We start from the raw sequence: 24,521 nt of genomic DNA, 5'->3' as shown, positions 1-24,521 counted from the left end.
CAACCACTGAATTACATGCTCCTGACTTGGGACAGACACATACATAAATAATGTGGCGGGGTTAAACATGTTAGCGGGATCCCAACCTTCCCCTAACCTGGGACAGTGGTATAACAGTACAACATAAGAACGAACTATAAAAATCAGTTGAAAAAGGCTTAACTCATCAGATGGACAAAAATACAAGTGGACGTGGCCGGGTACTTTTACATCCCGACACAAAAAGACACAATGAACAGATCTGAGAGTACTAGCAGTTATCTGACAGCTAGTTCAAAGCCACTAACAACTAATAAAAAAATCATGTATCTAAGACTAAACTATCAATCCGTACAATTCCAACATCCAATGGATTTAGTGTAAAGACGTCATAAACAGCCAGAGAAAAACATGACCTTGTGCATACCAAGTTACAGGTAAACCTGCTTCAAACAAAATCATTAACCCAATGTGTATATTAGAATATGATAACAATAAAAAAAACATTTCATATTCATATCGCAATTTCAATAGTAACACAATATAAAAGTGATTAAAAAGTTAATTAAAACAACGTATAATGTTATGGGCATATGGCATGCGAACGGGTTAACTAAATGTATATCATTTGTTCATGGCGAGATTGTATCATTGTTTACTCAACCAACATCATTTATAGAATTGTTTCACTTTTTTCAACCCAGCAAAACAAATACAGTTAGATTGACACCTTTTTTTCAGTAGCTATCAAATTATTAAGAATTGATATCTAAAAATACTATAAAATCAAATTATATTAAGGAAAATGTTGTTTTACTACCATTTGATTTTTTTAATTAAAACAAATCGTTAACACGAACTGGAATTCATATATGACCTATTCGAAATCTGAAAGTGAAATATATTTATACAAAAGGTGTTATATCTAGTATTTTCCCAGGATATTTTCTATTTATCTAAATTTTCCACCTGACGTACTAAGGACTATTAATGTATAACAAACCAGCTTATAGATGTTATTTATTTCCAATTTCTGATGTCTTTTTATGTCTTCATTTATTTGTTGAAGCACAATCATAGAACGCAATCATTTTTGCCATTATAATAAGTGATAGTTATGAAGCTATGGACGCTACGTGGGTATGGAATGAAGTCACGAAGTGATATGTCTGTTGCTATGGACGCCATGTGGGTATGAAATGGAGTCACGAAGTGATATGTCTGTTGCTATGGACGTCATGTGGGTATGAAATGGAGTCACGAAGTGATATGTCTGTTGCTATGGACCCCATATGGGTATGGAATGGAGTAACGAGGGGATATTTCTGTTGCTATGGGCGCCACGTTTGTATGGGTTGGAGTTACGATCATTTCATTTCCATGATTTTTTTCTTGAAAAAGCCTTTTTGCTTTTATGTGTGTACTTATATATTTTGCGCATTTCCAAACACGTAACTAAACTATAAGCACACCAATAAAGCACGGAATTGCTGTTTTTATCGATTTGGGCAAAGTTTGACTATTTATGAAAACCGAAGACAAAGAAGATTATCGTAAATAAACAAACGAAAGAGAAATTTGACTTGATATCAACTAAAAGCACTATATATATGACGAAAGGGGATGAAATGGGTTGCTGTCTCTTGACACATTCTCCGTTTCCATTGTCTATTCAATAACACAAGGAACGTGTGAATCTGGCATGAATATGATTAGAACCCATACATGCTTTATTACAGTATTGTTGTCTTCTTTGTATCCATCTAATATTTGTTCTTTTTTTCGATTAGCATGCTAATGGAGTCTCTAGAAAGCTCGACACTTGACATTGTTTCCTAAAATATCTTTTGGGAAAAATATTACGCATACCTAAGCATTGGTGGTATGATCTTGACATTTTGGAAATTTTACTCATAAAAGTTTGAATATTTGAATTTAATTTGTTTACCAGACAAAAACGACTTAGCTAACTTGTTATAAGGACTTAGTTAAATTGTTATAACGACTTAGCTAAATTGTTGTAACGACTTAGCATATTTATCTTATTATAACAACTTAGCTAACTTGTTTTAACAACTTAGCTAACTCGTTATAACGACTTAGCCAACTCGTTTATACAACTTAGCTAACATGTTATAACGACTAAGCTAATCTAACTCGTTATAACAACTAGCTTACTCGTTATAACGACTTAGCCAACTCGTTTATACAACTTAGCTAAGTCGTTATAACAAGTTAGCTAAGACGCTCAAACAAGTTAGCTAAGTTGTTTAAACGAGTAAGGTAACTAATTTGTTTAAACGAGTAAGGTAACTAATTTGTTTAAACGAGATAGCTAAGTTGTTTAAACGAGAAGGTGAAGTTGTTTAAACGAGTAAGCTAAGTGGTTATAACGAGTCAGCTTAGTTGTTATAACGAGTTAGATTTGCTAAGTCGTTATAACAAGTTAGCTAAGTTGTTTAAACAAGTTAGCTAAGTCGTTTTAACGAGTTAGCTAAGTCGTTTTAACGAGTTAGCTAAGTTGTTTAAACGAGTTAGCTAAGTTGTTTAAACAAGTAAGCTAAGTCGTTTTAACGAGTTAGCTAAATTGTTTAAACGACTTAGCTAACTTGTTTTAACAACTTAGCTAACTCGTTATAACGACTTAGCCAACTCGTTTATACAACTTAGCTAACATGTTATAACGACTAAGCTAATCTAACTCGTTATAACAACTAGCTTACTCGTTATAACGACTTAGCCAACTCGTTTATACAACTTAGCTAAGTCGTTATAACAAGTTAGCTAAGACGCTTAAACAAGTTAGCTAAGTTGTTTAAACGAGTAAGGTAGCTAATTTGTTTAAACGAGATAGCTAAGTTGTTTAAACGAGAAGGTGAAGTTGTTTAAACGAGTAAGCTAAGTGGTTATAACGAGTCAGCTTAGTTGTTATAACGAGTTAGATTTGCTAAGTCGTTATAACAAGTTAGCTAAGTTGTTTAAACAAGTTAGCTAAGTCGTTTTAACGAGTTAGCTAAGTCGTTTTAACGAGTTAGCTAAGTTGTTTAAACGAGTTAGCTAAGTTGTTTAAACAAGTAAGCTAAGTCGTTTTAACGAGTTAGCTAAATTGTTTAAACGAGTTAGCCTAGTTGTTTAAACAAGTAAGCTAAGTCGTTAAACAAGTTAGTTAAGTTGTTATAACAAGATAAATATGCTAAGTCGTTATAACAACTTAGCTAAGTCGTTTAACGACTTAAAAATAAAACTCCAACCTGACACTAATCGGCTTCCGTAGAAATGCATATCTTGAAAAGTACAAATAACATTTTAGAAAATGTTAACATAAAAATAATAAGTAAACAGATTGACACACTTTACTCTTTCATTGAAATACTTCTGTTCAAACAAGAACATGTCATTAATTTATAAATCCAAACTTTACCAAAAAAACGTATTGAAATTGTTACAGAACAAATTTAATGAATATTCGCGTTTAAAGTTCGACAAGCTGAACACGATTTTAATATTTTTAAAATGTCGTTTATATTCATAATATTTCTTACCGGGTTACACGTCTATACAGAGTAGGTGTAATTCGTTTGTAATATGGTTTCATATGTAACGTTCACGAGTCTAGGTTTGAACGAAACAAAACATTTGGCTTTATTCACAAATACTTATTTTCAAAATAAAATTTGATTAAAATATTTATAGGCAAGTTTTACGACAGATATTTTAATAAATTTTGCAATTGCTTGTAATCTAAAGTTAATTTGACTTCACGAGGGACGATAGCTTTCTGGTCAACATTTGAAGACTTACATGTGTGAATTCATAGCTATGCATGTCTTTTAAATTCCCGAAATACCTCTCTTCTTAATTATCTTTTGCATTTACCCCACATAATTGTAACCCCAATCGGGATAACGCCCTCAATGGTGTATCTAATACGAATGTGTTGGAATTTTCTTCAGAAATAACCAAGTACCTTCAAGTTAATGCAAGCCACTAGATCTTGCTTTTCAAAATGTATTTCTTACTAAAATGCCATGTGTTGAGTTGAAAAGTTAACTTGACCATTGTTGTTGTCTATCATGAGGACATTAAATGATACAACTTGACCATTACTGTGATGTGTCATAATATTACGGAATCCAGTAAGAAAATCATTGGCCGTTGAAGGAAATAACATCAAGCAATCTAATTATAAGATACTTACATGAGCGACACGACGGATGCCACAAGTGGAGTAGGATCTGTTTACCCTTCTGGAGCAGCTGATGCACCCCTGTTTAAGGTAGGGTTCGTGTTGCCCAGTCTTAAGTTTTCGGTGTTTTGTTTTGTATTATTGTTGTCTATTCGCCGTTTTCTGTTTTTTCCCATGGTATTGTCAGTTTGTTTGAATATCGTTTTGGTATTTTACAGGATCAAGCTTATTTTATTTTTATTTATATGTATATACTAGTATAAACCTCGAACAAAATCTGCTAGGATAGGCACTGTGATGCAATATTTGTCATGCAAATGAACGTATGCAATGGTAGAAACACCCATCAGAATATATTACCGCAACATATTGTAGTGGAATCAGTGAATGTCATTTCTGTGCAAAAAGTGTTGTTTTTCATAAATAAATAGATAATTACATTACTCATGGGTTTTATTGAAGTTGTGTTGATCAAGTTGATGTATATTTAAGCGTTCAATGTTGCAGGATCTTTAGATAACTCTGTCTTTTAAGACTGTCTGTTGGATATTGTTATTATTAAAATTCTTCTAAATATAAAGTCCCTCCGGTACTATTTTAGTCTGTATGCAAATAAATCAGTCGTAGGTTTTATTGAAACATTTAAATTGCTGTTTGTATTCATGATTTTCGTATATAAGTTTACAAGTCTACAATGAAGAGATTTATAACTTCTTTTAAGGCTTTCTATCTCTTAGCGTCATCATATAGCAAAAGATTAAAATCTGTAGAAGATTCAATTAAATTTTCCAATCACTCGCCCACCAAGAAATCTGAATTTAGTAATAAAATTGATTCGAATTCTTCATTCAATTAACTTTCGGAAGGGTTAAAAATTGTAAGTCTAGTAAAAGTATTTTAATTGGAGAGTAATTTCTTATCTTTAAGATAATATTCAGGTTTATTATTACACGCATCTGATATTCTTAAATATCTCACTGGCTCTGTAAAACATCATATGGACATATCATTCTTGAGCTTTTATTCCGTTCTATTTATAAATGTGAAAACGACCACCAAGGAGCAAGAAAAGAACATTACTCTCAATATTTAACTGTATAATTAGTTTCATTCATATATTTAGGGTCAATAAATATTTATATTATACACAATATAGTTCATTAAATTGTTATATGATTAGCTCTCCGAGGCAGTTTTATGTAAACTTTAACATTATGAAAAGATTTTTAGATTAGTGTAGGTCGTATTATCATACATAAAGTACTTGTGTTTATACAACAATATAAAGACTTGAGATGATAAAGCCTATATTTAACTTTATATGTTGAGTACTTAAAGCATAATTTCAGTTAAGTCACGTAATAAAATAATTTGAGATACAACATTAATTAAAACCGAATTCTAAATTTATGACTAGCGACAAAAAGGAAAAATGACTTATGATCTTTTATATGTCTTTCTAATTGATCTATGTTGATTGGTTGCATTAATAGCACCAACAACAGAAAGACAACTTTGCAGAACAACTCAAAAACTTGTTTGCTTTATTATATTGGATACATACAAAGTGAGTGTGAAATTTATCGTTAACAAACGTTTTAAGCAGTGGGAACCCACCCGAACCAACTGAGAAATGTGGTTCTTAAATTTTTCTCGTTATAAAGATTAGATCCCTTTGAATATCTGTCTAGGTTTTATTTTCCGAAATGTCTTTTTGCGAGATGATTAGAAATGAAAGATAACAAAAGTGTTAAAATGTGCAAAAATATTCCAGTGCTTGTTTATATACTTATACTTCGTAAATGAATATGCCTAAAGACAAGCCTCGACTCTTTACTTTCTTAGAATGGATAAAATTGAGAAAGGGGGAATGTGTCTGATATACATGTAGGCAGGCAAACGTAAAGGACAGATAAATGTCAATATTTTGTTTAAGAAATCAATACCAAAAGATTGGGCAGCAATTTTAAAATCGAAAAATTCTGTAAAAAGCATTGTTAATATAAAAAGAAACCAATTTATATTGGAAGGTTTACCTATAAAATTAGAATCACTACCAAATAAACTTTTATATAAGTCTCTGATAAATTAAAAATTTGAACCAGCTTTTGGACAAAAAAAATGGCTGCGTATATTTAATATAGATGATGTGTTATATCAAAACATTTTAGATAATTTTTTATTCAGATATCTTAAAGAAAATATTAAACTTAAAACTTTAGATGGAAATTGCTACAACATATTCTACCTACAAAGAAATTTTTATGCAGGTGGAAAATTGTAAACAATAGTTCTTGTAATTTTTGTACACATGAAGAGGATTATGATCACTTCTTTATACTGTGTCCGTATTTAATTTTTTTTTAAATAAAATAGATGAAGTTTTAAAGAACAGTAAAATAACTTTTAAGATAAAACTAAGACACTTGGTATTTGGATATAAAACTTCTGACGAAGTATATTTTGACTAACTATTTTTTTCAACGATTTTTTTAGAAACTATTAGAAAATATATGAATAGTCATACTAGGTGATATTATTTAATATATATTTGATGTACAAATGTAATATGTATTTTACAACTAATCACTACCCTGGGTGATTAGTAGATTGTAACAGGGAACATCAGGAGGAGCTTGGACTCTTGAAGGATATTGTAACAAGCCAATATTTGAAATAAATATTTAATTATGTTGTTAAAAAAACAAACAAACAAAAAACTATTATATTAAACATTTCACCCCAGGAATACACAAATGATAACGCTCTAGATGGTCCATGTACAAAACAAGTATGTAACACACATAGAAAACAGTATATACATGCTTCGAATAAATTTTTCTGAAGAGTCCTTGCAGATCGGACAAATTGGCAGATCCATTCGATTTAGCTTATATTTAATCCTTAAGATTTGTAAAATAAAGGAAAAATGGAAACGTGTTTTTTTATTAACCTTTTCTCTCTCTATCACAACATAAGAACTGCATTGTGTAGCTATATTTCTATCTGAGGCCAGTACTCAAATATAACAAAGGGGAAAGTTTATCTCATTGACTATTTCTGATCGTTATTTGATATTGGTTATATGTAATATGGAGGCATATTTACTGGCTAGTTCTAAAATATAACAAAGGGGAAAGTTTATCTCATTGAATATTTCTGATCGTTATTTGATATTGGTTATATGTAATATGGAGGCATATTTACTGGCTAGTTCTAAAATATAACAAAGGGGAAAGTTTATCTCATTGAATATTTCTGATCGTTATTTGATATTGGTTATATATAATATGGAGGCATATTTACTGGCTAGTTCTAAAATATAACAAAGGGGAAAGTTTATCTCATTGAATATTTCTGATCGTTATTTGATATTGGTTATATGTAATATGGAGGCATATTTACTGGCTAGTTCTAAAATATAACAAAGGGGAAAGTTTATCTCATTGAATATTTCTGATCGTTATTTGATATTGGTTATATGTAATATGGAGGCATATTTACTGGCTAGTTCTAAAATATAACAAAGGGGAAAGTTTATCTCATTGAATATTTCTGATCGTTATTTGATATTGGTTATATGTAATATGGAGGCATATTTACTGGCTAGTTCTAAAATATAACAAAGGGGAAAGTTTATCTCATTGAATATTTCTGATCGTTATTTGATATTGGTTATATATAATATGGAGGCATATTTACTGGCTATAGTTCTAAAATATAACAAAGGGGAAAGTTTATCTCACTAAATATTTCTGATCATTATTTGAAATAAGTTATTTATACCCTTTCCTCATATCTAATATGAAGGCATATTTCAAATAAGTTATTTATATCCTTTCCTCATATCTAATATGAAGGCATATTTACTGTTAAGTGATAACTTGAACTGGTCAGAGTTCAATAGAAGTTGATAAACAGATCGTTGTTAAATAAGTTATTAAATTGAGAGTTGTGTACATGTATATTATAAGTACCGTAGAATAGATACTTATGTAGAAATACCGAAGTCATTGTTTGTTTTCTTATCTTTGTGAAATTTGATAAGTTTAAATTCGTCCTTGTATACGTACTTTAAAAGTACGACAAAATTCCCCTGTTTACATTCATTCACTTAAACAAGAGTGTCTGGATGGGGTGTCATTTGTTCCTTATTCCTACTTTTTAGACCAATTTTCTCCATAGTTCTTTATCTATTTTGTCCAATATTCTCAATTCTTTATATTTTGCACTCATTTATTCTCTATTCTACGCAAGCGTATAAGGCACATGGTAAAACTGAAATAGTCATTCATTTTGTTTTCAAAGTTGAAATATTGACATTTCAAATATGAACTCAAATGTTTATTTTTCAAATCTCGAACTTTTAACTTGAAATTCTGACTTTCTAAAATCTTGAAATTTCGTCTTTAGAAAGGTCAAAATTCGATTTTAACTAACAATTTCTACATTATTTAAAAAATGCACCATAAGAGCACATTAAGAAAAGTCAGTCGAAACTTTACAACAAAACAGTGCTTTGCATAAACAAAATAAATTTAAAAAAAAAGAGGCAGAATGTATCAAAGGGAGAATGAATAATTTCAATTATAAAAAAATCCAAAAGTACCATAGCAAAACAAAAAAAAAAAACACCCACAGAAACAACGGTCGACAGAACGCTACATAGAAAAACATAAACTAAGCAACACGAAATCATAAGAACGCTACATAGAAAAACATTTTACTATATAAGCAATACGAAATAATAAAAAAAACGCTCAATTGCTCCGGGAAGTTCAGAAGATCCTACCCCACGTGTGACACGCGTCGTGTTGCTCATGGTAAGTTTAAATTTGATGTCAAATTTGATTCGATATGTCACAATGTTAAGTGAAAAGAACTGGAAAAAAGGAATGCATCCGTTGTCACCTATAACACAGATATTAAATATTGGTTACCTAATGTCTGAATGGCGTTCTTTGGGAATGCATTCAACTTTACCATAAGGAACAATTGGTTAGACAGCTTCTTAGTTAATAGCAATCCTCGTTAAGACAATCATAGAAGGAAACTCTGAAATGTCTCGACTGGGAGGTATAATTATACTATATATTCAGTTGATGCATGCAAGCTGCTACATAAAAATGGAGACTTTACAATAGGAGAGCAAAAACAATTATCAAAATTTAGCTTTAAACCGACACTCTTTGTTAAAAGTTGTCTCATTGGCAATCATATTACATCTCAAATATCATTTATATTAATATAATTTATCTGTAACATCCTTTGTTTTAAGTTCGATGGGATAGATGCGTTCAACACAGTTACCAAACTTCAACACGTATTTATGTAAATGACTTTATCCTTATAGCTGTCCTTTGCAGGCTATTTTGTGGAAATTATTCTTATTCATTTATTTGCCAAAAAGAGGCGGCAGTTGGCTAGAGGACATGGACATGATGAACTTGACGAGTAAAAACAACGAGTTCACTTGGTGTACAGTGATTTTGTTTGAATAACCCAGGTACACTGTTATAAACAGGAATCATTAAAATCTTCAGTTTTAACATAAAATTATATATTCCTCATATGTGTATAAAACAAATTATTAACATATATGTGTTAAAGATATAAAATGATTTAGGCAAATAAACCATAGTACTAAAGCAATTTGATAAACAGGTCCCATGAACACTTTATATAAATATAGGCACTGGATATAATATACTCGTTACGTGCAACATGGTCATACAAAAGTACTGACAATGCAGGATTTGTTTGATATCGGAAGGAATGGTATAACCCCATATATCAGTTGTTGCAAGGTTTCTTTCATTAACTACAGAGAGCATACCAGACACTTCCCTTACATTAGACTTTGAATTCAACCACCCAATTCCGAACGACTTTAGTTACGTATTTACACAACCAGTTAGTAAAACAGATGCTTCTCATCAACGATGGCTTTACGACTGTCGGCCAAAAAGTTCGGATGAACATATTATATTATACACTGGTCAATACCCCATTATCATTATGATTTGAAGTCCAACTGAAAGCACTGTATTTCCTTATTTTCATTCTAACCGTTAATAAATTCATATGATATGCGTCCACCCAACCCCAGCATGAAATTTACATCATCAATTTCACAAGATGAACCCTATAAAATCTAATTGGCAGTTGTAAAATTTGAAAATGAGTTGATTTCGAGAATAAAATGTGAAGTGTCAAAAAGTATATATGTCAATCCTGTCTTTCATCGTATGGATATAAAAACCATCAACACCTGCCTTTAAGTATTGCCTTATTATGTCAAGATATGTTGACAATTTACTGAAAAGCATGACCATGTAATACATAATGCTAATTAAATAAGTAAAACTTTAATGTTAGACAAGACAATAAATTGTCACACTGATGACCTTTCTTGAATAGACTGGTGTCCTAAAAGCATTATTACAGCTTGGGAAAGAATTTTATGGCGTCAAACTTCCGAAACATAACAAATAAAGTGCTACTGCTTCCGATATATTTCACCAGAGAGACACTTATTAATTTATCACATATGTGGTAACATGTTTTAAAACCAAGGATATGAAAATCAAACTGTCTTAATGGGGGAAAATTCCAACTCGCGTTAATATTCTCTGTAGGATTTTCTGATTTTTTTTTTATCTACAGAATGAAGTACGCGTAAATTGAGAAAAAAAATATTCAGAATATCTTTAATTATGTTGACCAGTTCATCCTCAACAATAAATTGATTTATATCTTGCGAAGATAAAAAAGATAATAAAATTGAGCCCTACTTTCTTAATGTTTTCAATGGATATATGCATGCCTTTTTGTCCACGTGATTTTAACGACAAAATTGTCTTGAACTACATTTGGATGTTCACGGCTTCAATGCAGCAGCTGTTTGATTTTTGGAAGTATTCACTCTATCCATTCATCGACCATTTCATGACTGAGATGTCAACACGTAATTGAATATTTTCTGTTTAATTTTTGACACCCCAGTCCAAAAATAATTTCAATTATAATTGGTTTGAAACAAGACTGAGAATTAAACCCTTATTTTTATTGTTTTAAAGTTGTAGAAATGCCACTCTGTAGTTTGTTTTAAAGTTGTAGAAATGCCACTCTGTAGTTTGTTTTAAAGTTGTAGAAATGCCACTCTGTAGTTTGTTTTAAAGTTGTAGAAATGCCACTCTGTAGTTTGTTTATTATTTTAAAGTTGTAGAAATGCCACTCTGTAGTTTGTTTTAAAGTTGTAGAAATGCCACTCTGTAGTTTGTTTTAAAGTTGTAGAAATGCCACTCTGTAGTTTGTTTTAAAGTTGTAGAAATGCCGCTCTGTAGTTTGTTTTAAAGTTGTAGAAATGCCACTCTGTAGTTTGTTCATTGTTTTAAAGTTGTAGAAGAGCCACTCTGTAGTTTGTTTTAAAGTTGTAGAAATGCCACTCTGTAGTTTTTTTATTGTTTTAAAGTTGTAAAAATGCCACTGTGTAGTTTGTTTATTGTTTTAAAGTTGTAGAAATGCCACTCTGTAGTTTGTTTTAAAGTTGTAGAAATGCCATTGAAAGTCTTGTATGAGTTTAGTTCATTAATATGTTTTGAAATTGAGTATGACGTCCATTCTCACTGAATTTTGGCTAAGGAACCAGCTCAAACCCGACTCCCTGTACGGGATTTTCTTGCTGTGTAAAAGACTCATTGGTGGCCTTCGTCTGGTTTCTGCTCTTAGTAGGGTTGGTGTCGGTCACAAATCCCATTACCAATCTCAAGGTTGGTATCTACTGACTAATATTAATGTCTTCCATTGAAATTAAGTATAACGATTAGTGGTCATTTTCAATGATTTCTCCTCAACATGAATGTTTCTCAAATATTGTCTTCAGGTTCACGAGCAGAAATGTCACAAGTAGTATTTAAAACTCTCAGAAAATACAAAAAAGAGCCTATAGCTGTGTAAGAAAAGTTAAGATTATGATTCAATTATAGTGTTGCGTTAAGATAAAATTTGATTTGCGCCCTAAATCCTAAATTTGTTAATTATTAACATGCATACAACAACCAAAGAGAGACAACTAGAAGATATCTGCGTAAAACTATTGTTCAACTATCTTTTCAGTGTCGTCGACATCCAGGCGATTGTAACGTTCTTTTAGCAAGGCCAAGACTGGTATACATGATACTATACCACCCAGCATGCACCAGGAGGCCCAGTTTGTACCTGGAATAATATAACACCTATTCTTCTTTAAAATAAATCCTCGGATATTAACACTTTTTACATTTATTTAATTTGATTATTATGTTGACATATAATAATATCCTGTTCATCAGGCCTACGACGTTGTCGCCATGAACGATCATTTGGTTTCTTTTACAACAAAGTATATTTGTAAATCTTTTGTTTCAATGGCTTACAATACTTTAAGTCAATTAATAAATAATATTGTCATGTTTCTGGATTTCAATAGATAAGCTGCACGTAACAATATGACAATTTCTTTTTGGGAAGTGAGCGATTTCTATAGATGACTTATTTTTTTAATAAATAATTTATAGAATCATAATGATTTTCAGAATGGAATTAACGTTTGTTTTTAATTTTTTATTTACTTCATTTCATTTCATCTTGTCTGGTTCTCATCTTTATTATTAATGATGTCCCTAGTTATGACATTATTTTCAATGTTGTGCACAACGACGATAATTATATAATAAATAAAAAAAAACATAGCAATTCTTATTATAAATATTTAAACTCATCATAGATACTGGCCCAAAACTTCTGTATGCCAGACCCGTATTTTGTCTACAGAAATTTTGCTCATTGAAGCTCTAATCAAATCGAAGTTAAAAGGCATAATTAAATACGAGGTTGAGGTGCATGTGGACCTAAAATTTCGAAGGTCGATTTGAGTAAATATTAAAAGTGTGTGTGTGATAATATTTAATGCATGTGTACATATATTACCTATATTTGGTATCATTTGTATGACAAGGAATATAAGTCCACCAATATTACTGCTAAGTGTCAACACAAGATTAGTGGTGCCCTCGGGAACTGGATAAGCTGCTTCACACGCCATTTCAAAGAATAGTGGCATTGTTGACGTCAGGAACATTGTCCCCATTATAATTGATGTGTATAACATAACTATGAAAAACAATGATATCCGTATTCAACTTAATTCTTTTTTTTTACAAGTAAATTTTCAAAAGATTAATAGCAAAAAATTAAGGACAAGCAATTTTTGAATTATAAGATAATGCAACCGTAACATTTGGTGGATTGTTTTGATGTTGATTATGTTTGGTCATGGAAGACATGTAAAATTAACTATATAACTATTCAATAAAAGTGATTGTGAACAATGAGGGATTAAGATATCATATAATTTCTAAGTGAGAACAAACTGTTCGTAGTTGGTTCAACTGCAATTATGGTCAAAGGAATATATATTACTTAAACACTGTTTTAGGATCATGCAACATATACAATTTAAGTAGTTTTTTACAAGATCTCACACACATACACAACACAACGTATGAATAGATATCATATATAGAATGTTGTGTTCAATGCACTATTATGTTTGTTTTATCTGATAAAGTATTGATATAGTTTGAACATTTTATTACCGACCAAGCCAGCCGTTTTGATAACAATGATTTCATCTTTAATCAAAAATAAATTATATTATAAGATATTAATTTTATGACCAATGTAATCTTACCAAGAGAAACATTTACAATTAAAATATAAGATGAATATTAAGTCATAAGTTTACTAAGCATAGTAGTCACTGCGGTTTTTTTTCTGACCACGGGGTCAAAATACATTACATTCCGACAATGAACATTGCCTGAAAGATATGACTGACCTAGGTTAGATATTGATCTTAGCCTTTTAGTTGCAAATGATGTTACCTCAATGGATATCAGAGCCTGTTCGACTCAAATCTCAATTGACTACCTTTGTTCACTGGTCCTGCACCAAGTCAGAATGTGGCAGTTGTTATAAACTAGTTCGTTTACATATATGTTGTTTTTGTTCCATTTTAGTGTCCCTCTTGTTCCTTTGTTTTCGCCTTATAGTTGATGTTGTTCCCTCGGTTTTGACTTGTAAACCGAGTTTGTTTTATCTCCATTAATTCATGACTTTTAAACAGCGGTATACTACTGTTGCCTTTATTTAGAAAATAGAGTAACTTAAGGTAGAATTATAATGTTTGGGCACTCTGGCTTCCTCCACCGCCACGACATAGCCACAAGTACTGACAGGTGCATTTGAATCCAAAAGTTAATCAATAAACCAGTAAATCCAAGCCGCGTGTTGGTGGTATTTCAAAGGTAGTGCACAAAAAATCTAGTTACAACTTCAATTAGTCGAAAGGTCTCATTTTCTAGTTAAAATACAACCAAATCAATAATCATACTTGCATTGATTCAGGTAGCTTTTATAATTGTACATCTTTAACTCGTTACACAGATGTTAGACAATATGAGAAGATAGATTGATTACGATCGTACTGAACCTAATATATAAGTTACCTCACTTTTAATAAACAATGATAATCAATCGGCGAGCTGTTGCAGCCAATGAGACGTGATTCTGGTCAAATCTCGCATGGAACATCTCGAATCTGAAAGCAATACCGTAAATACCTTAATTTATACATAACGGAGACTTACTTGTAGAACTCTGAATAACACCTTCAACGAGAAATATAAACCATACAAAACATCCGGAAGCACATATGTACAGGAATAACAAAAATAATCTCATATGCCGTGCAAATACATCTGAAAATCTGAAACAGATTTTAAAACTTTATTGAAAACATGTTATAAATAAAAAATCTTAAAAGGGAAAGTAACGTGCTTGAAATTTTAATGCTTTTGACCACTGAAATCGTTGAAATTTTTATTATTGACACTATAATCCATGAGACCATGATTATAGATTCGTTGAAATTTGACATTGAACTAGTGTTCAGTTATACCAAGTGTTACTAGCTCAGTACTTTGTTTTACGTCTTTGTATCATTTGAAATTGTGTCATATACCGATATAATGAGTCAAACCTGTCAAACTTATTTTAATAATGTGCTCGTACGTTTTGTTGTTACACCACTGCCCCAGATAAGGAAGGGATTGAACCCTTACAAACCCCACCGCATTCTATAAGTGCTTTTCCTTATCGAAGAAACTATATAATACAATGTCATATTTGTTTTTTCAAAGTATAGATTGTCAGTTTTTCTTTTGAATTACTTCACATGTTGTCATACCTTATGATGGCATTATACCGCTTACTTTACACCATTTTGTTTTGCTCATGATTGAAGGTCGTACAATGCCCTATTATAACCAGTGTTCATATCTTCCCACTGTAGTCTATAGGTAGTATTCGCTTGGCAATCATACTCTATCTCTTTTCATGTATGACATTCCATTTACTTTACGAATTCGCTGAAAAGCTTCGTTGGTCTGGCCATTATTTTGTTTTCTACGTTTATATCATATTGGCAAACATTTAACAATGTGATAGACGAAAGTTACTAAACTTGCACATTCATATTCAAATTCTATAATATTTCTACAGAGTGAATAAACACTTACTTGGCGAAAACAAGGGATGCAAAACATCCTGCAATCAATGAGTAAAAGCCAAGCCACCCGGCTTCATTCTACAAAAGGTAGGGGCTTTTTAGCTTAGAACTTGCAAACAAATCTTTTTAAGAAAGAATCTTCTCTTTACATTACATATACAAGGCAATTGGTTGAACTAAAAAAGTGTTTATCAACCATATTACTACTAATAACTGCCTTCTATATTATTGATATATTAGTGCATGTGTTGAATATTCACTTAATCATGTTTCTTTGTATAGTTCATAGTTCATATAGTTCTTAGCGTTTTGAACATTTTGTACATTCAATATTAAAGTGTGAGCGTTCATGATGTAATCCAATTTTTTTAAAAGTGTTTCGGTAGGACAAAGTAAACAAAGGGATATATTTATCATTAGGTCCCAGACCACAATTATTTCGTAGTGCATTTCTTTTAGACAATAAATGAAAATTTTTAAAAAATCACACATGCGCTTGCTCAATAAAATTTTTAAAGTGAGTTGTACTACTTTTTAAACAATTTATGACAAAATTATAGAAAATTTCATCAGCTCTAACGCAAAATATGGACAGTTTTATGTTTAGGGGGTCTTGGAATCTTTTGACAGCTTGCTGCATTTTAACCTTTTGCAGATGGACCAAATCACTACTTTACTTTAAAATTCTGAACCCAATTTATTTTACAGTGTAATTTCACCCCTTACTTGCAATTAGAGGCATAAAACATGAAGAAATAAATTTGGAAGGTGTATAAGAAAAATTGGCAAGTAACACACTGTCCACACAAGGACTATTTTCGTTGGACAACGAAAATCAAGGGTCGACACTTGTGGTCTCGGACCATTATAGTAAATAACTACCTGGGAAATATTATGAGGCTTCAAATTAACATCTAAAACTCCTTGCCAGCTACTGAATACACCTTGTGAAACACCAAACGTCAGGCAGATCAACCAAAACTTTACATTTCTACAGTATAAACATTGATCACTTATAAGAGCTATCGACCTTAAAAGATGATTTTTATTAATTGTTTTTGTAAACATTAAATGGTTAGTAGATTTTTGTTTGTATTTAGTTTTCAGATAACAGGATTTTTAATCCAAGATCAATATCTGCATTTGCCACACGTTAAATAACTGTTTACTCGAATTTAAAAAAACAAATGGCATATAGAAAGAAAGCTAAAAAGAGTATCTTCTTTTCGAGTATATACAACGTACATTCCCATTTCTTTTAGTGCCCTTCATATACTGTATTTTTCTATACTTTTGGATTTTTTACTTAATAAGTTTTGAGGTCATCTCTTATTTTTGAGTTGTGTGTGGAACACAATAAAAACAAATGTGCTGCTAATAATATGTTTCAACTAAGCGATATTTTTGTTGACAAACCTTATCAGATCTTTTATACCAGAACGAAAATCTAACCGTGCCACTGAAGCCGATACAGTCGGTGGGAGGTCCGGTTTCTTTGGGTAGTATACTAGCATAAGTAAAAATGCAATCACTATAAAGCACAAATCTGTAAAAAAAACACCAATCAATTTAAAGAAGACCTTGAATCACTAAACAACAAAAGATTATCAGTAGACAATTAAATGATCATTTGAAAAGTTGATATATTAGTCGCATACAGTAATTATAAATTAGTATATTTCATTACAATCAAAATTGAAGACGGAGGGACAGCTCAAATTATGGTATTTCTTCAATCATTCTAAAATAAGATACATGTACATAGAAGTTGACATTATCAAATGAAAGAAATTGTAATCAACATAAGATTGCTAGAAATTTCTGATTATCATGCTTTTCTACCGAGTTGTTTATTCTTGATGAATGCAAACAAAACGTTGTTAAATTAAAGGAAAAGAAACATCGAAAATACATTATAACTCCAGTCTAAGATATATTGTTATAGCGTAGAAAGTTGATAAACCAAGGTTATGTCAAAGAACGTCTCGTCCTTTTTCTCAAGAAGTTGATCGGACGATACCAATACCTTGTTGATAAATATTCCGCTTCAACTTCAAAAATCATACATGATGGTCTTTGAGTATAGATTTTATGTACTGATACTGATGGTATTATCTTCATAACGTGTTCCAGTGCTCTTTTATTTGTCTTTGTAAATGATATTCATCTAATGGTTAGTCCATGTTTGGTTATAACCTTTCACGTGACTCGGTACTCATGTGTTCCGCCAATGTGTTGTTGTAGTAATTTTGTGTATTCCCGTCTTTCATGTTTGCCGATGTGCAATGTCAATATACCATTTTGTTTTTTCTAAGTTGACATATAGTCGTTGTTTTATAGTGGTTCAGATTATAAAACAATGCTGACTGATGTACCCCTATTTTCGACTTTTTTACCTCTTCTGTCTGTTTTGTTCATATATTGTTGTCAAAAGAATGGACTTCTGGCTATACGGTATGGGACTATATAACATGTATAATTTTGTATTTCATGCGATTTCCTGGGTTTTTGTTTGTTTGTTTCTTTTTTCTTCCATAATCGACCAGCTAGATTTGAACTTATGTCACCTTCATCTAGACCTTAAGTATTTTAGACAATAAATAATGTTAAAATTTTTTCCTATATCCATTTGTTTTCAAAAATATTTAGGCATCATTCTTACCGTAGAGCATGTATCTGCTGATGTCGTGGCGTTCAGATATCATTCTTGTTTCTATAAAACCATAACATATAAAATAAAAACATAGTGAACAGAATAAACACAGATTTCATTTGTAATACATCATTATTCCTTCAATTTCTTTATATAGTTCTAATTTGACTAAATAAAGGCAACAGTAGTATACCGCTGTTCAAAACTCATAAATCCATGGACAAAAAACAAAATCGGGATAACAAACCAAAACCGAGGGAAACGCATTAAATATAAGAGGAGAACAACGACATAACACTAAAATGTAACACATATAGACAAAATCCCACGAGAATAACAATTATAACATATATATATAACATCAAAACCAAATACATGAATTTGGGATAGACAAGTACCGTGACACGTCTTATCGCAATGTGAATTTACACTCAAAAATAAGAGAAAACAAACGACACAACGTTATAATGTAACACACACAGAAACGAACTATAATATAACAATGACCATATTCCTGACTTGGTACAGGGCATTTTTAAAGGAAAAAATGGTGGGTTGAACCTGGTTTTGTGGCATGCCAAACCTCGCACTTTTATGGCCATGTGAAATATAACATCAAAATGACAACACAGGACTACAATATAAATAAATTGGAGAACACAATTGACAAAGAATCACACGAAAAAACAGCCAACAAAAGGCAACAAGTTCAAAATTTTTAATACGCCAGAAGTGTATTTTGTCCACACAAGACCTATGTGTGACGCACAGATACAAAAGTTTGAAAGCCGAAACGAGTACAAAGTTGAACAGCATCGAGGACCAAAAGATCAAAAAGGTTGTGCCAAAAACGGCAAGGGTTTTCTGTTAAGTTACCAGAAAATCCCTATAATTTAGAGTAATTTATACTTTTGCAAACAGCAAATTTAATAAAATGAATATTCAAAAGATGTACATGATAAAGCTGAAGTATTAACTAACTACAGGAAACAACTGAAATACATTTACATAACCAGACATTTGAAACACAAAAGTAGACACATCCGAATACGTTTAAACCTCTACGCCAAGTGACGTCCTATTTGAAACTGAAAAATGACGAAAAAATGACGTCATTTGAATTAGTAAAACAGACCATCAAAAAATGAAAAATGACGTCACATAAGAATGAATAAGATAGAATTAGGATTAATTTAAGATTATATATTTGAACTAAATACTGATATTGCATTTAATAACAAACCACATTTTAATTCTTATTAATATAAAACTGAGGTAGCAATTAACTATATTATAAAACTATGTCAGGTTTGTTATGAATCTAACTTCAAACGTTAAATATCGTACTGATTACTTTGAACGAAATCAAATCTGATAAATGAAGGGGGTGATTAATTTTCTTTACTAAGAAGTAATACAGTTTTATCATTACTAGTGTTGTATGAATATGGTATGAATCAGTACAAGATTATGAGGATGTTTTACAGGATGTTTTTATTCAAACGTATCTTTCGTCTCGGTTCTCTTATGTAAAAAGCAAATTACAACAGTACATCACACGTTTGGTTGCAAGGCAGATGTATTAATCCACGATACAATGATACACTACAAGTACATGCAGACAGTAGATTATTAGATATATTTGTATGTATGTTGGAATTGTTTTAATTGCAGCTCTCTGTATCTGTTGTACTGCTGTTTCCCTCGGATTTGGTTTGTGACTCGGATTTGTTTTCACTTAATCGTTTTATAAAAGGGTTAAACTACAATTGCCTTTTATTTATTGTCGATAGCTATGTATGTGATGCTGAATCAAGGTAAACAAATTCTCATGAACACGCACAATAAAATAGCGACAACCTCAGATGTCATCCGGAGTCATTCGCACATCAAAGCATTAGACAAAACATTAAAATATCTTTTGAACAAACAATAGCATACTGTGGAAACAATTAGGTTTTTGATATCATATATAAAAATAATGTATGTATAACAACTTACGATTCGTGCAGTTATTTGTGATACTCCCATAAAAATTACTATAAAAATAATTAAAAAGATTGTTTCATCTTTGAAAAAATACAAGTCTAAAATAAAATATACACAATAGATCACAAAGCGTGATAAACAATAAAAAGGAAACAAAGAATAAAAACAACAGAAAATGCAATGAACAGCACGAACCTCCATTGAAAGAATTCGGTAGTGAGTGCATGTGATATGTGCAACGAAATTTTGTACAGATACAATGTAAAAGAGTACTTTTTCAATGGCAAAGGCATAGTTCAAATACAAAACAAATAGAATCAAAAACATAATTGTGTTCTCTTTACACATTGTGACTTAAATGGAGAGTTGTCTCATTGGCACTCAAACCACATATTCTTATTTCTGCATAATATGTATGCGTTCACAATCAGTTAAAAAAATACCTAAAGGGATTATTATCATATTACAATGGAACGATCCTCATATCTTTTTCGCGATATTCAGATGCATAGTATCGTATACATTTGTTATTTACTGCTGCTCAATCGTCTCTGGTTAATTTTATAGATTCTTTCTGTAAAGTCTGACTTATTTTAAATGATAAGATAAGCACAGGATGAGTTAAAAAAAAAAGATCACTGAGTTGGACAGCTTATACACAAATAAGGTTTGCATATGATTGCGGATACACATTGGAGTCCGAATTGCGTTGATGAAACTTATTATTCAACCTTAAAATATACCAAAAAGACACCTACATGAACAACATGACAAGCATGGCCTTGTTGTTTTTCTTAAATTCATAAACATAAATGTGCTTAGATAGTCTACCTACATCCGTACGTAATTCCAATAGATTGTATTCTTCTTCATCAATGGCATTAAACTGGACAGATTTTATTTTACCAATACATATATTTCGCGATATTTAAATGAATCTTCAGAGATGCTAGAAATCAACGTAATAAAAAAACAAAAACTTTGGAGAAACGTTGGAGAGTTGATATAACGGCAAGATTCAAAATCCCAAATTCCATTGAGGGACATGCATCCTTAATTGGGATAAGATGTTATTCGTTTTTTTCTCAACAAATATAAAATAATAAATATTCATATTAACCATAGTACCTATCTACTGTGTTGATAATAATATCCTTTTGATTCAACAGTCTGCCCTCAAGGTTTCTGATTTAGTTGTAGTAATAACATTAAATGTTCAATTAATTTAACTTCACCAGATGCGCATTTCAACAATAGTGTATACTGTTGATACGCATGGCCAAATTAATTCACATAATAACATTGAAAAGCTTATGTAACCGCTCGGAAATGACTGAGTTCAAGAAGACAGTTAAAATTTAGAAAAATACTACAAAAAAGAGAAAAGCACGCACCTGCTTATATTACCTGTTGTATCATTGACATGACAGGAACCTCTAAACGGCACTAAATGTGGTCCTACAATAGTTTTAACAAAAGTTTATTCGTGATTTATTACGATATGTGCATGCGTGCATTATTTAAATATAAGCATAACTTTTTCCGGAAATACAAATTTAAACACAATACGGCTATGCAGCAAAAGCTTTTCATAATCATAATTTTTTTTTCTCTGTGCATGCTAATAGATTTTGCTTTGAGAGAGCTATTGACAATGATTTCAGGACAACAACCCTATTTTCCTATCCATGGAGGTGAAATGTTTATCGTATTTCAACCAAAAACAATATCCAGAGCTTCAACTACTAGGGAGGTGAAATAAATGAGATGATTACACATCAACGTTTAACAATAATCTGTGTGCAATTAGATACTAGTAACTGTACATACCCAATGTAAATGTTAGAGCGGACCCTACACTGTTTAAAACTGTATTCAGTGCAGTTGCAGTCGTTCTTTCATTAGCCGGAAACCATAAGGCTGACAGTACAGGTGGAGCACCAAAGGCTATTGGTCCAGCTAAACCATTCAGTAACTGCCCAATGTTACTTGTCCTAAAAAAAAAGTACTATTATTTCACATAAAATAAATAGTACACGGCTGTAATTAGTGAAGGGATAACTTGTTTCCTTCTCATAACATTGTAAAAGTAGATTTTTAAATAAATGTTTCAAATTGCATTAAAGGTAAACTTTCATGAAAGCTAGCTGTGCATTGCAACAATTTCAGTTGTCATTTCAATTGAGGTCTTAGACTTGTTTGCTTCAGTTTTAGACGTTAGGGGAAGTGTGTATAGCCTTTAAATTGGTTTAACTACACCACACGTTTTGCCGGTACCAAGCCACGCTATGTGATGGACTATGTGTTCGTGTTTGTTCGTCTGTGTTTGTAAGAATCTTTTGTTTTTGTCGGAGTTGTCAGGTGTTGATGGATGATGTTGTACCTACCCTTCCGGAGAACCTGAGGTCATCCCCAGTTGTGGTGGGGTTCCTGTTGCTTAGTCTTTATTTTTCTATGTTGTGTGTTCCGTACTATTGTTTTTAATTATTTGTCTTTTTTGTTTTTGTAGCCATGGCGTTGTCAGAGATTATTTTCGATTTTTGAGTTTGGATGTACCTTTTGAAAATTAGTATGGATATCCTAAATAAATATTTATAACTACCACGTGACGTATGCTGGATCAGTTGTAATACATCTCGCAAGTGCCCCCATGAGAGTAAGAAATGTAGCTGTTAATGATGCAACTCGAATACCTGAAATGTCACATATAGTACCGTTTACAGACTTTGTCTTGTGCTGTGCTGAGACCGAATATAGGGTATCCTCGGTCGTTGTATATGTTCTCATTTTTTTTATTTATGAAATCTTCTTACTATAATAGGTTTTAGAATTACTTTTCTTGTTTGGCCTATATTTTTATTTTCATGTATATTTTACAGCGAGAATTTCTGACACAAAAAAAGTCTAGGTAAGATACTTTGTTCGTTATGATTTGCACTTTTTTGATATTTTTCTACATGTATGTCTTTCAATCCAACACTACATCGTTATCGACACAAAAATGTCATTCAAACCGCCCGATCAGCATGAAAATGCTACAAATTTATAAAACAGAAAGCAAATAAAATGAGTTAACTATTGAAAGTGAAAATCATCGTCACAGTCAGTAGGTAGTCTTGGGTAATTAAACCATGACAGTATAACAGATATTGTACATTTATACATTTGTGTACAATGATGTATAACAGATATTGTACATTTATACATTTGTGTACAATGATGTATAACAGATATTGTACATTTATACATTTGTGTACAATGATGTATACCAGATATTGTACATTTATACATTTGTGTACAATGATGTCTAACAGATATTGTACATTTATACATTTGTGTACAATGATGTCTAACAGATATTGTACAGTTATACATTTGTGTACAATGATGTATAACAGATATTGTACAGTTATACATTTGTGTACAATGATGTATAACAGATATTGTACATTTATACATTTGTGTACAATGATGTATAACAGATATTGTACATTTATACATTTGTGTACAATGATGTATAACAGTATTTATAAAAATTAAGTTTTTGTTTACCTTTCGTTTCTATCAGCCAGGCGAATGGAAAGGTTGTTATTAAATACGCTATTGGTCCCCATGCCGTAAGCAACGCTATATCTGAATCACTCCAACCAAATGCGTCCTCTGTTGTGGCTGATATGGGACCATAAATACTCCATGATCCGCCCTGCGACATGGCAAATAGACAGAATATCACCATAACATACCAACGACGCGTATAAACCTTGGTTTTCGGCACCGACTCGTCTGTATTAATGATAACATTTTGACTACATGTTGTATGAATAACTGAATTCGTTTCGGTGTTTATAGCATCTGTTTTATCACTGCTATATTCACATAGAAGCGGCTGCTTCTCACTTTCCATGATTATTTCAACGGTTTTATAAGTCATGCAATATTTGCCTTAGCAGGCAATTTTGATCGTTCTGTATTCCTGTTATACAAAAACTTCATGATGACTGGATTGTGCATTGCATTAATTCCGAATACGTATTGTCAGACAGACAGATTTAAACTATTGACAACTTCACTATCATTACTTAAAAAAGGTGAAAAAATGGTTC

At 31.5% G+C, this 24,521-nt stretch overlaps 1 protein-coding gene across 1 annotated transcript; it reads right to left on the bottom strand.

The window, feature by feature from the left end:
• Positions 1-11,376: 11,376 nt before the first annotated feature.
• On the bottom strand, positions 11,377-24,503 carry LOC139484762 (solute carrier family 49 member 4 homolog). Its single transcript, XM_071268688.1, has 12 exons — positions 23,971-24,503; positions 23,021-23,111; positions 22,249-22,412; positions 21,813-21,876; positions 20,431-20,468; positions 18,439-18,489; positions 17,193-17,322; positions 16,659-16,767; positions 15,787-15,854; positions 14,857-14,975; positions 13,136-13,318; positions 11,377-12,385 (listed from the first exon to the last, which is right to left on the bottom strand). The coding sequence occupies exons 1-12, from the start codon at positions 24,347-24,349 to the stop codon at positions 12,261-12,263; spliced, it is 1,521 nt and encodes a 506-aa protein (XP_071124789.1). The 5' UTR covers positions 24,350-24,503; the 3' UTR covers positions 11,377-12,260.
• Positions 24,504-24,521: the final 18 nt, after the last annotated feature.

Source organism: Mytilus edulis, chromosome 8 (genome assembly GCF_963676685.1).
Source record: "Mytilus edulis chromosome 8, xbMytEdul2.2, whole genome shotgun sequence".
NCBI classification, from domain to species: domain Eukaryota; kingdom Metazoa; phylum Mollusca; class Bivalvia; order Mytilida; family Mytilidae; genus Mytilus; species Mytilus edulis.
This window is presented reverse-complemented; position numbering and strand designations above follow the sequence as displayed.

What these genes read in the sequence shown, in the direction of transcription:
- LOC139484762 (XM_071268688.1), bottom strand. Translation starts at nt 24,349, where the DNA reads ATGACTTATAAAACCGTTGAAATAATCATGGAAAGTGAGAAGCAGCCG. An exon ending in GATCCAGCATACGTCACGTG is followed by an intron (nt 22,413 to 23,020) that starts GTAGTTATAAAT and finishes CTTTTTTTTTAG; the next exon opens with GACAAGTAACATTGGGCAGT. An exon ending in ACAAATGATACCAAATATAG is followed by an intron (nt 12,386 to 13,135) that starts GTAATATATGTA and finishes ATATTATTCCAG; the next exon opens with GTACAAACTGGGCCTCCTGG.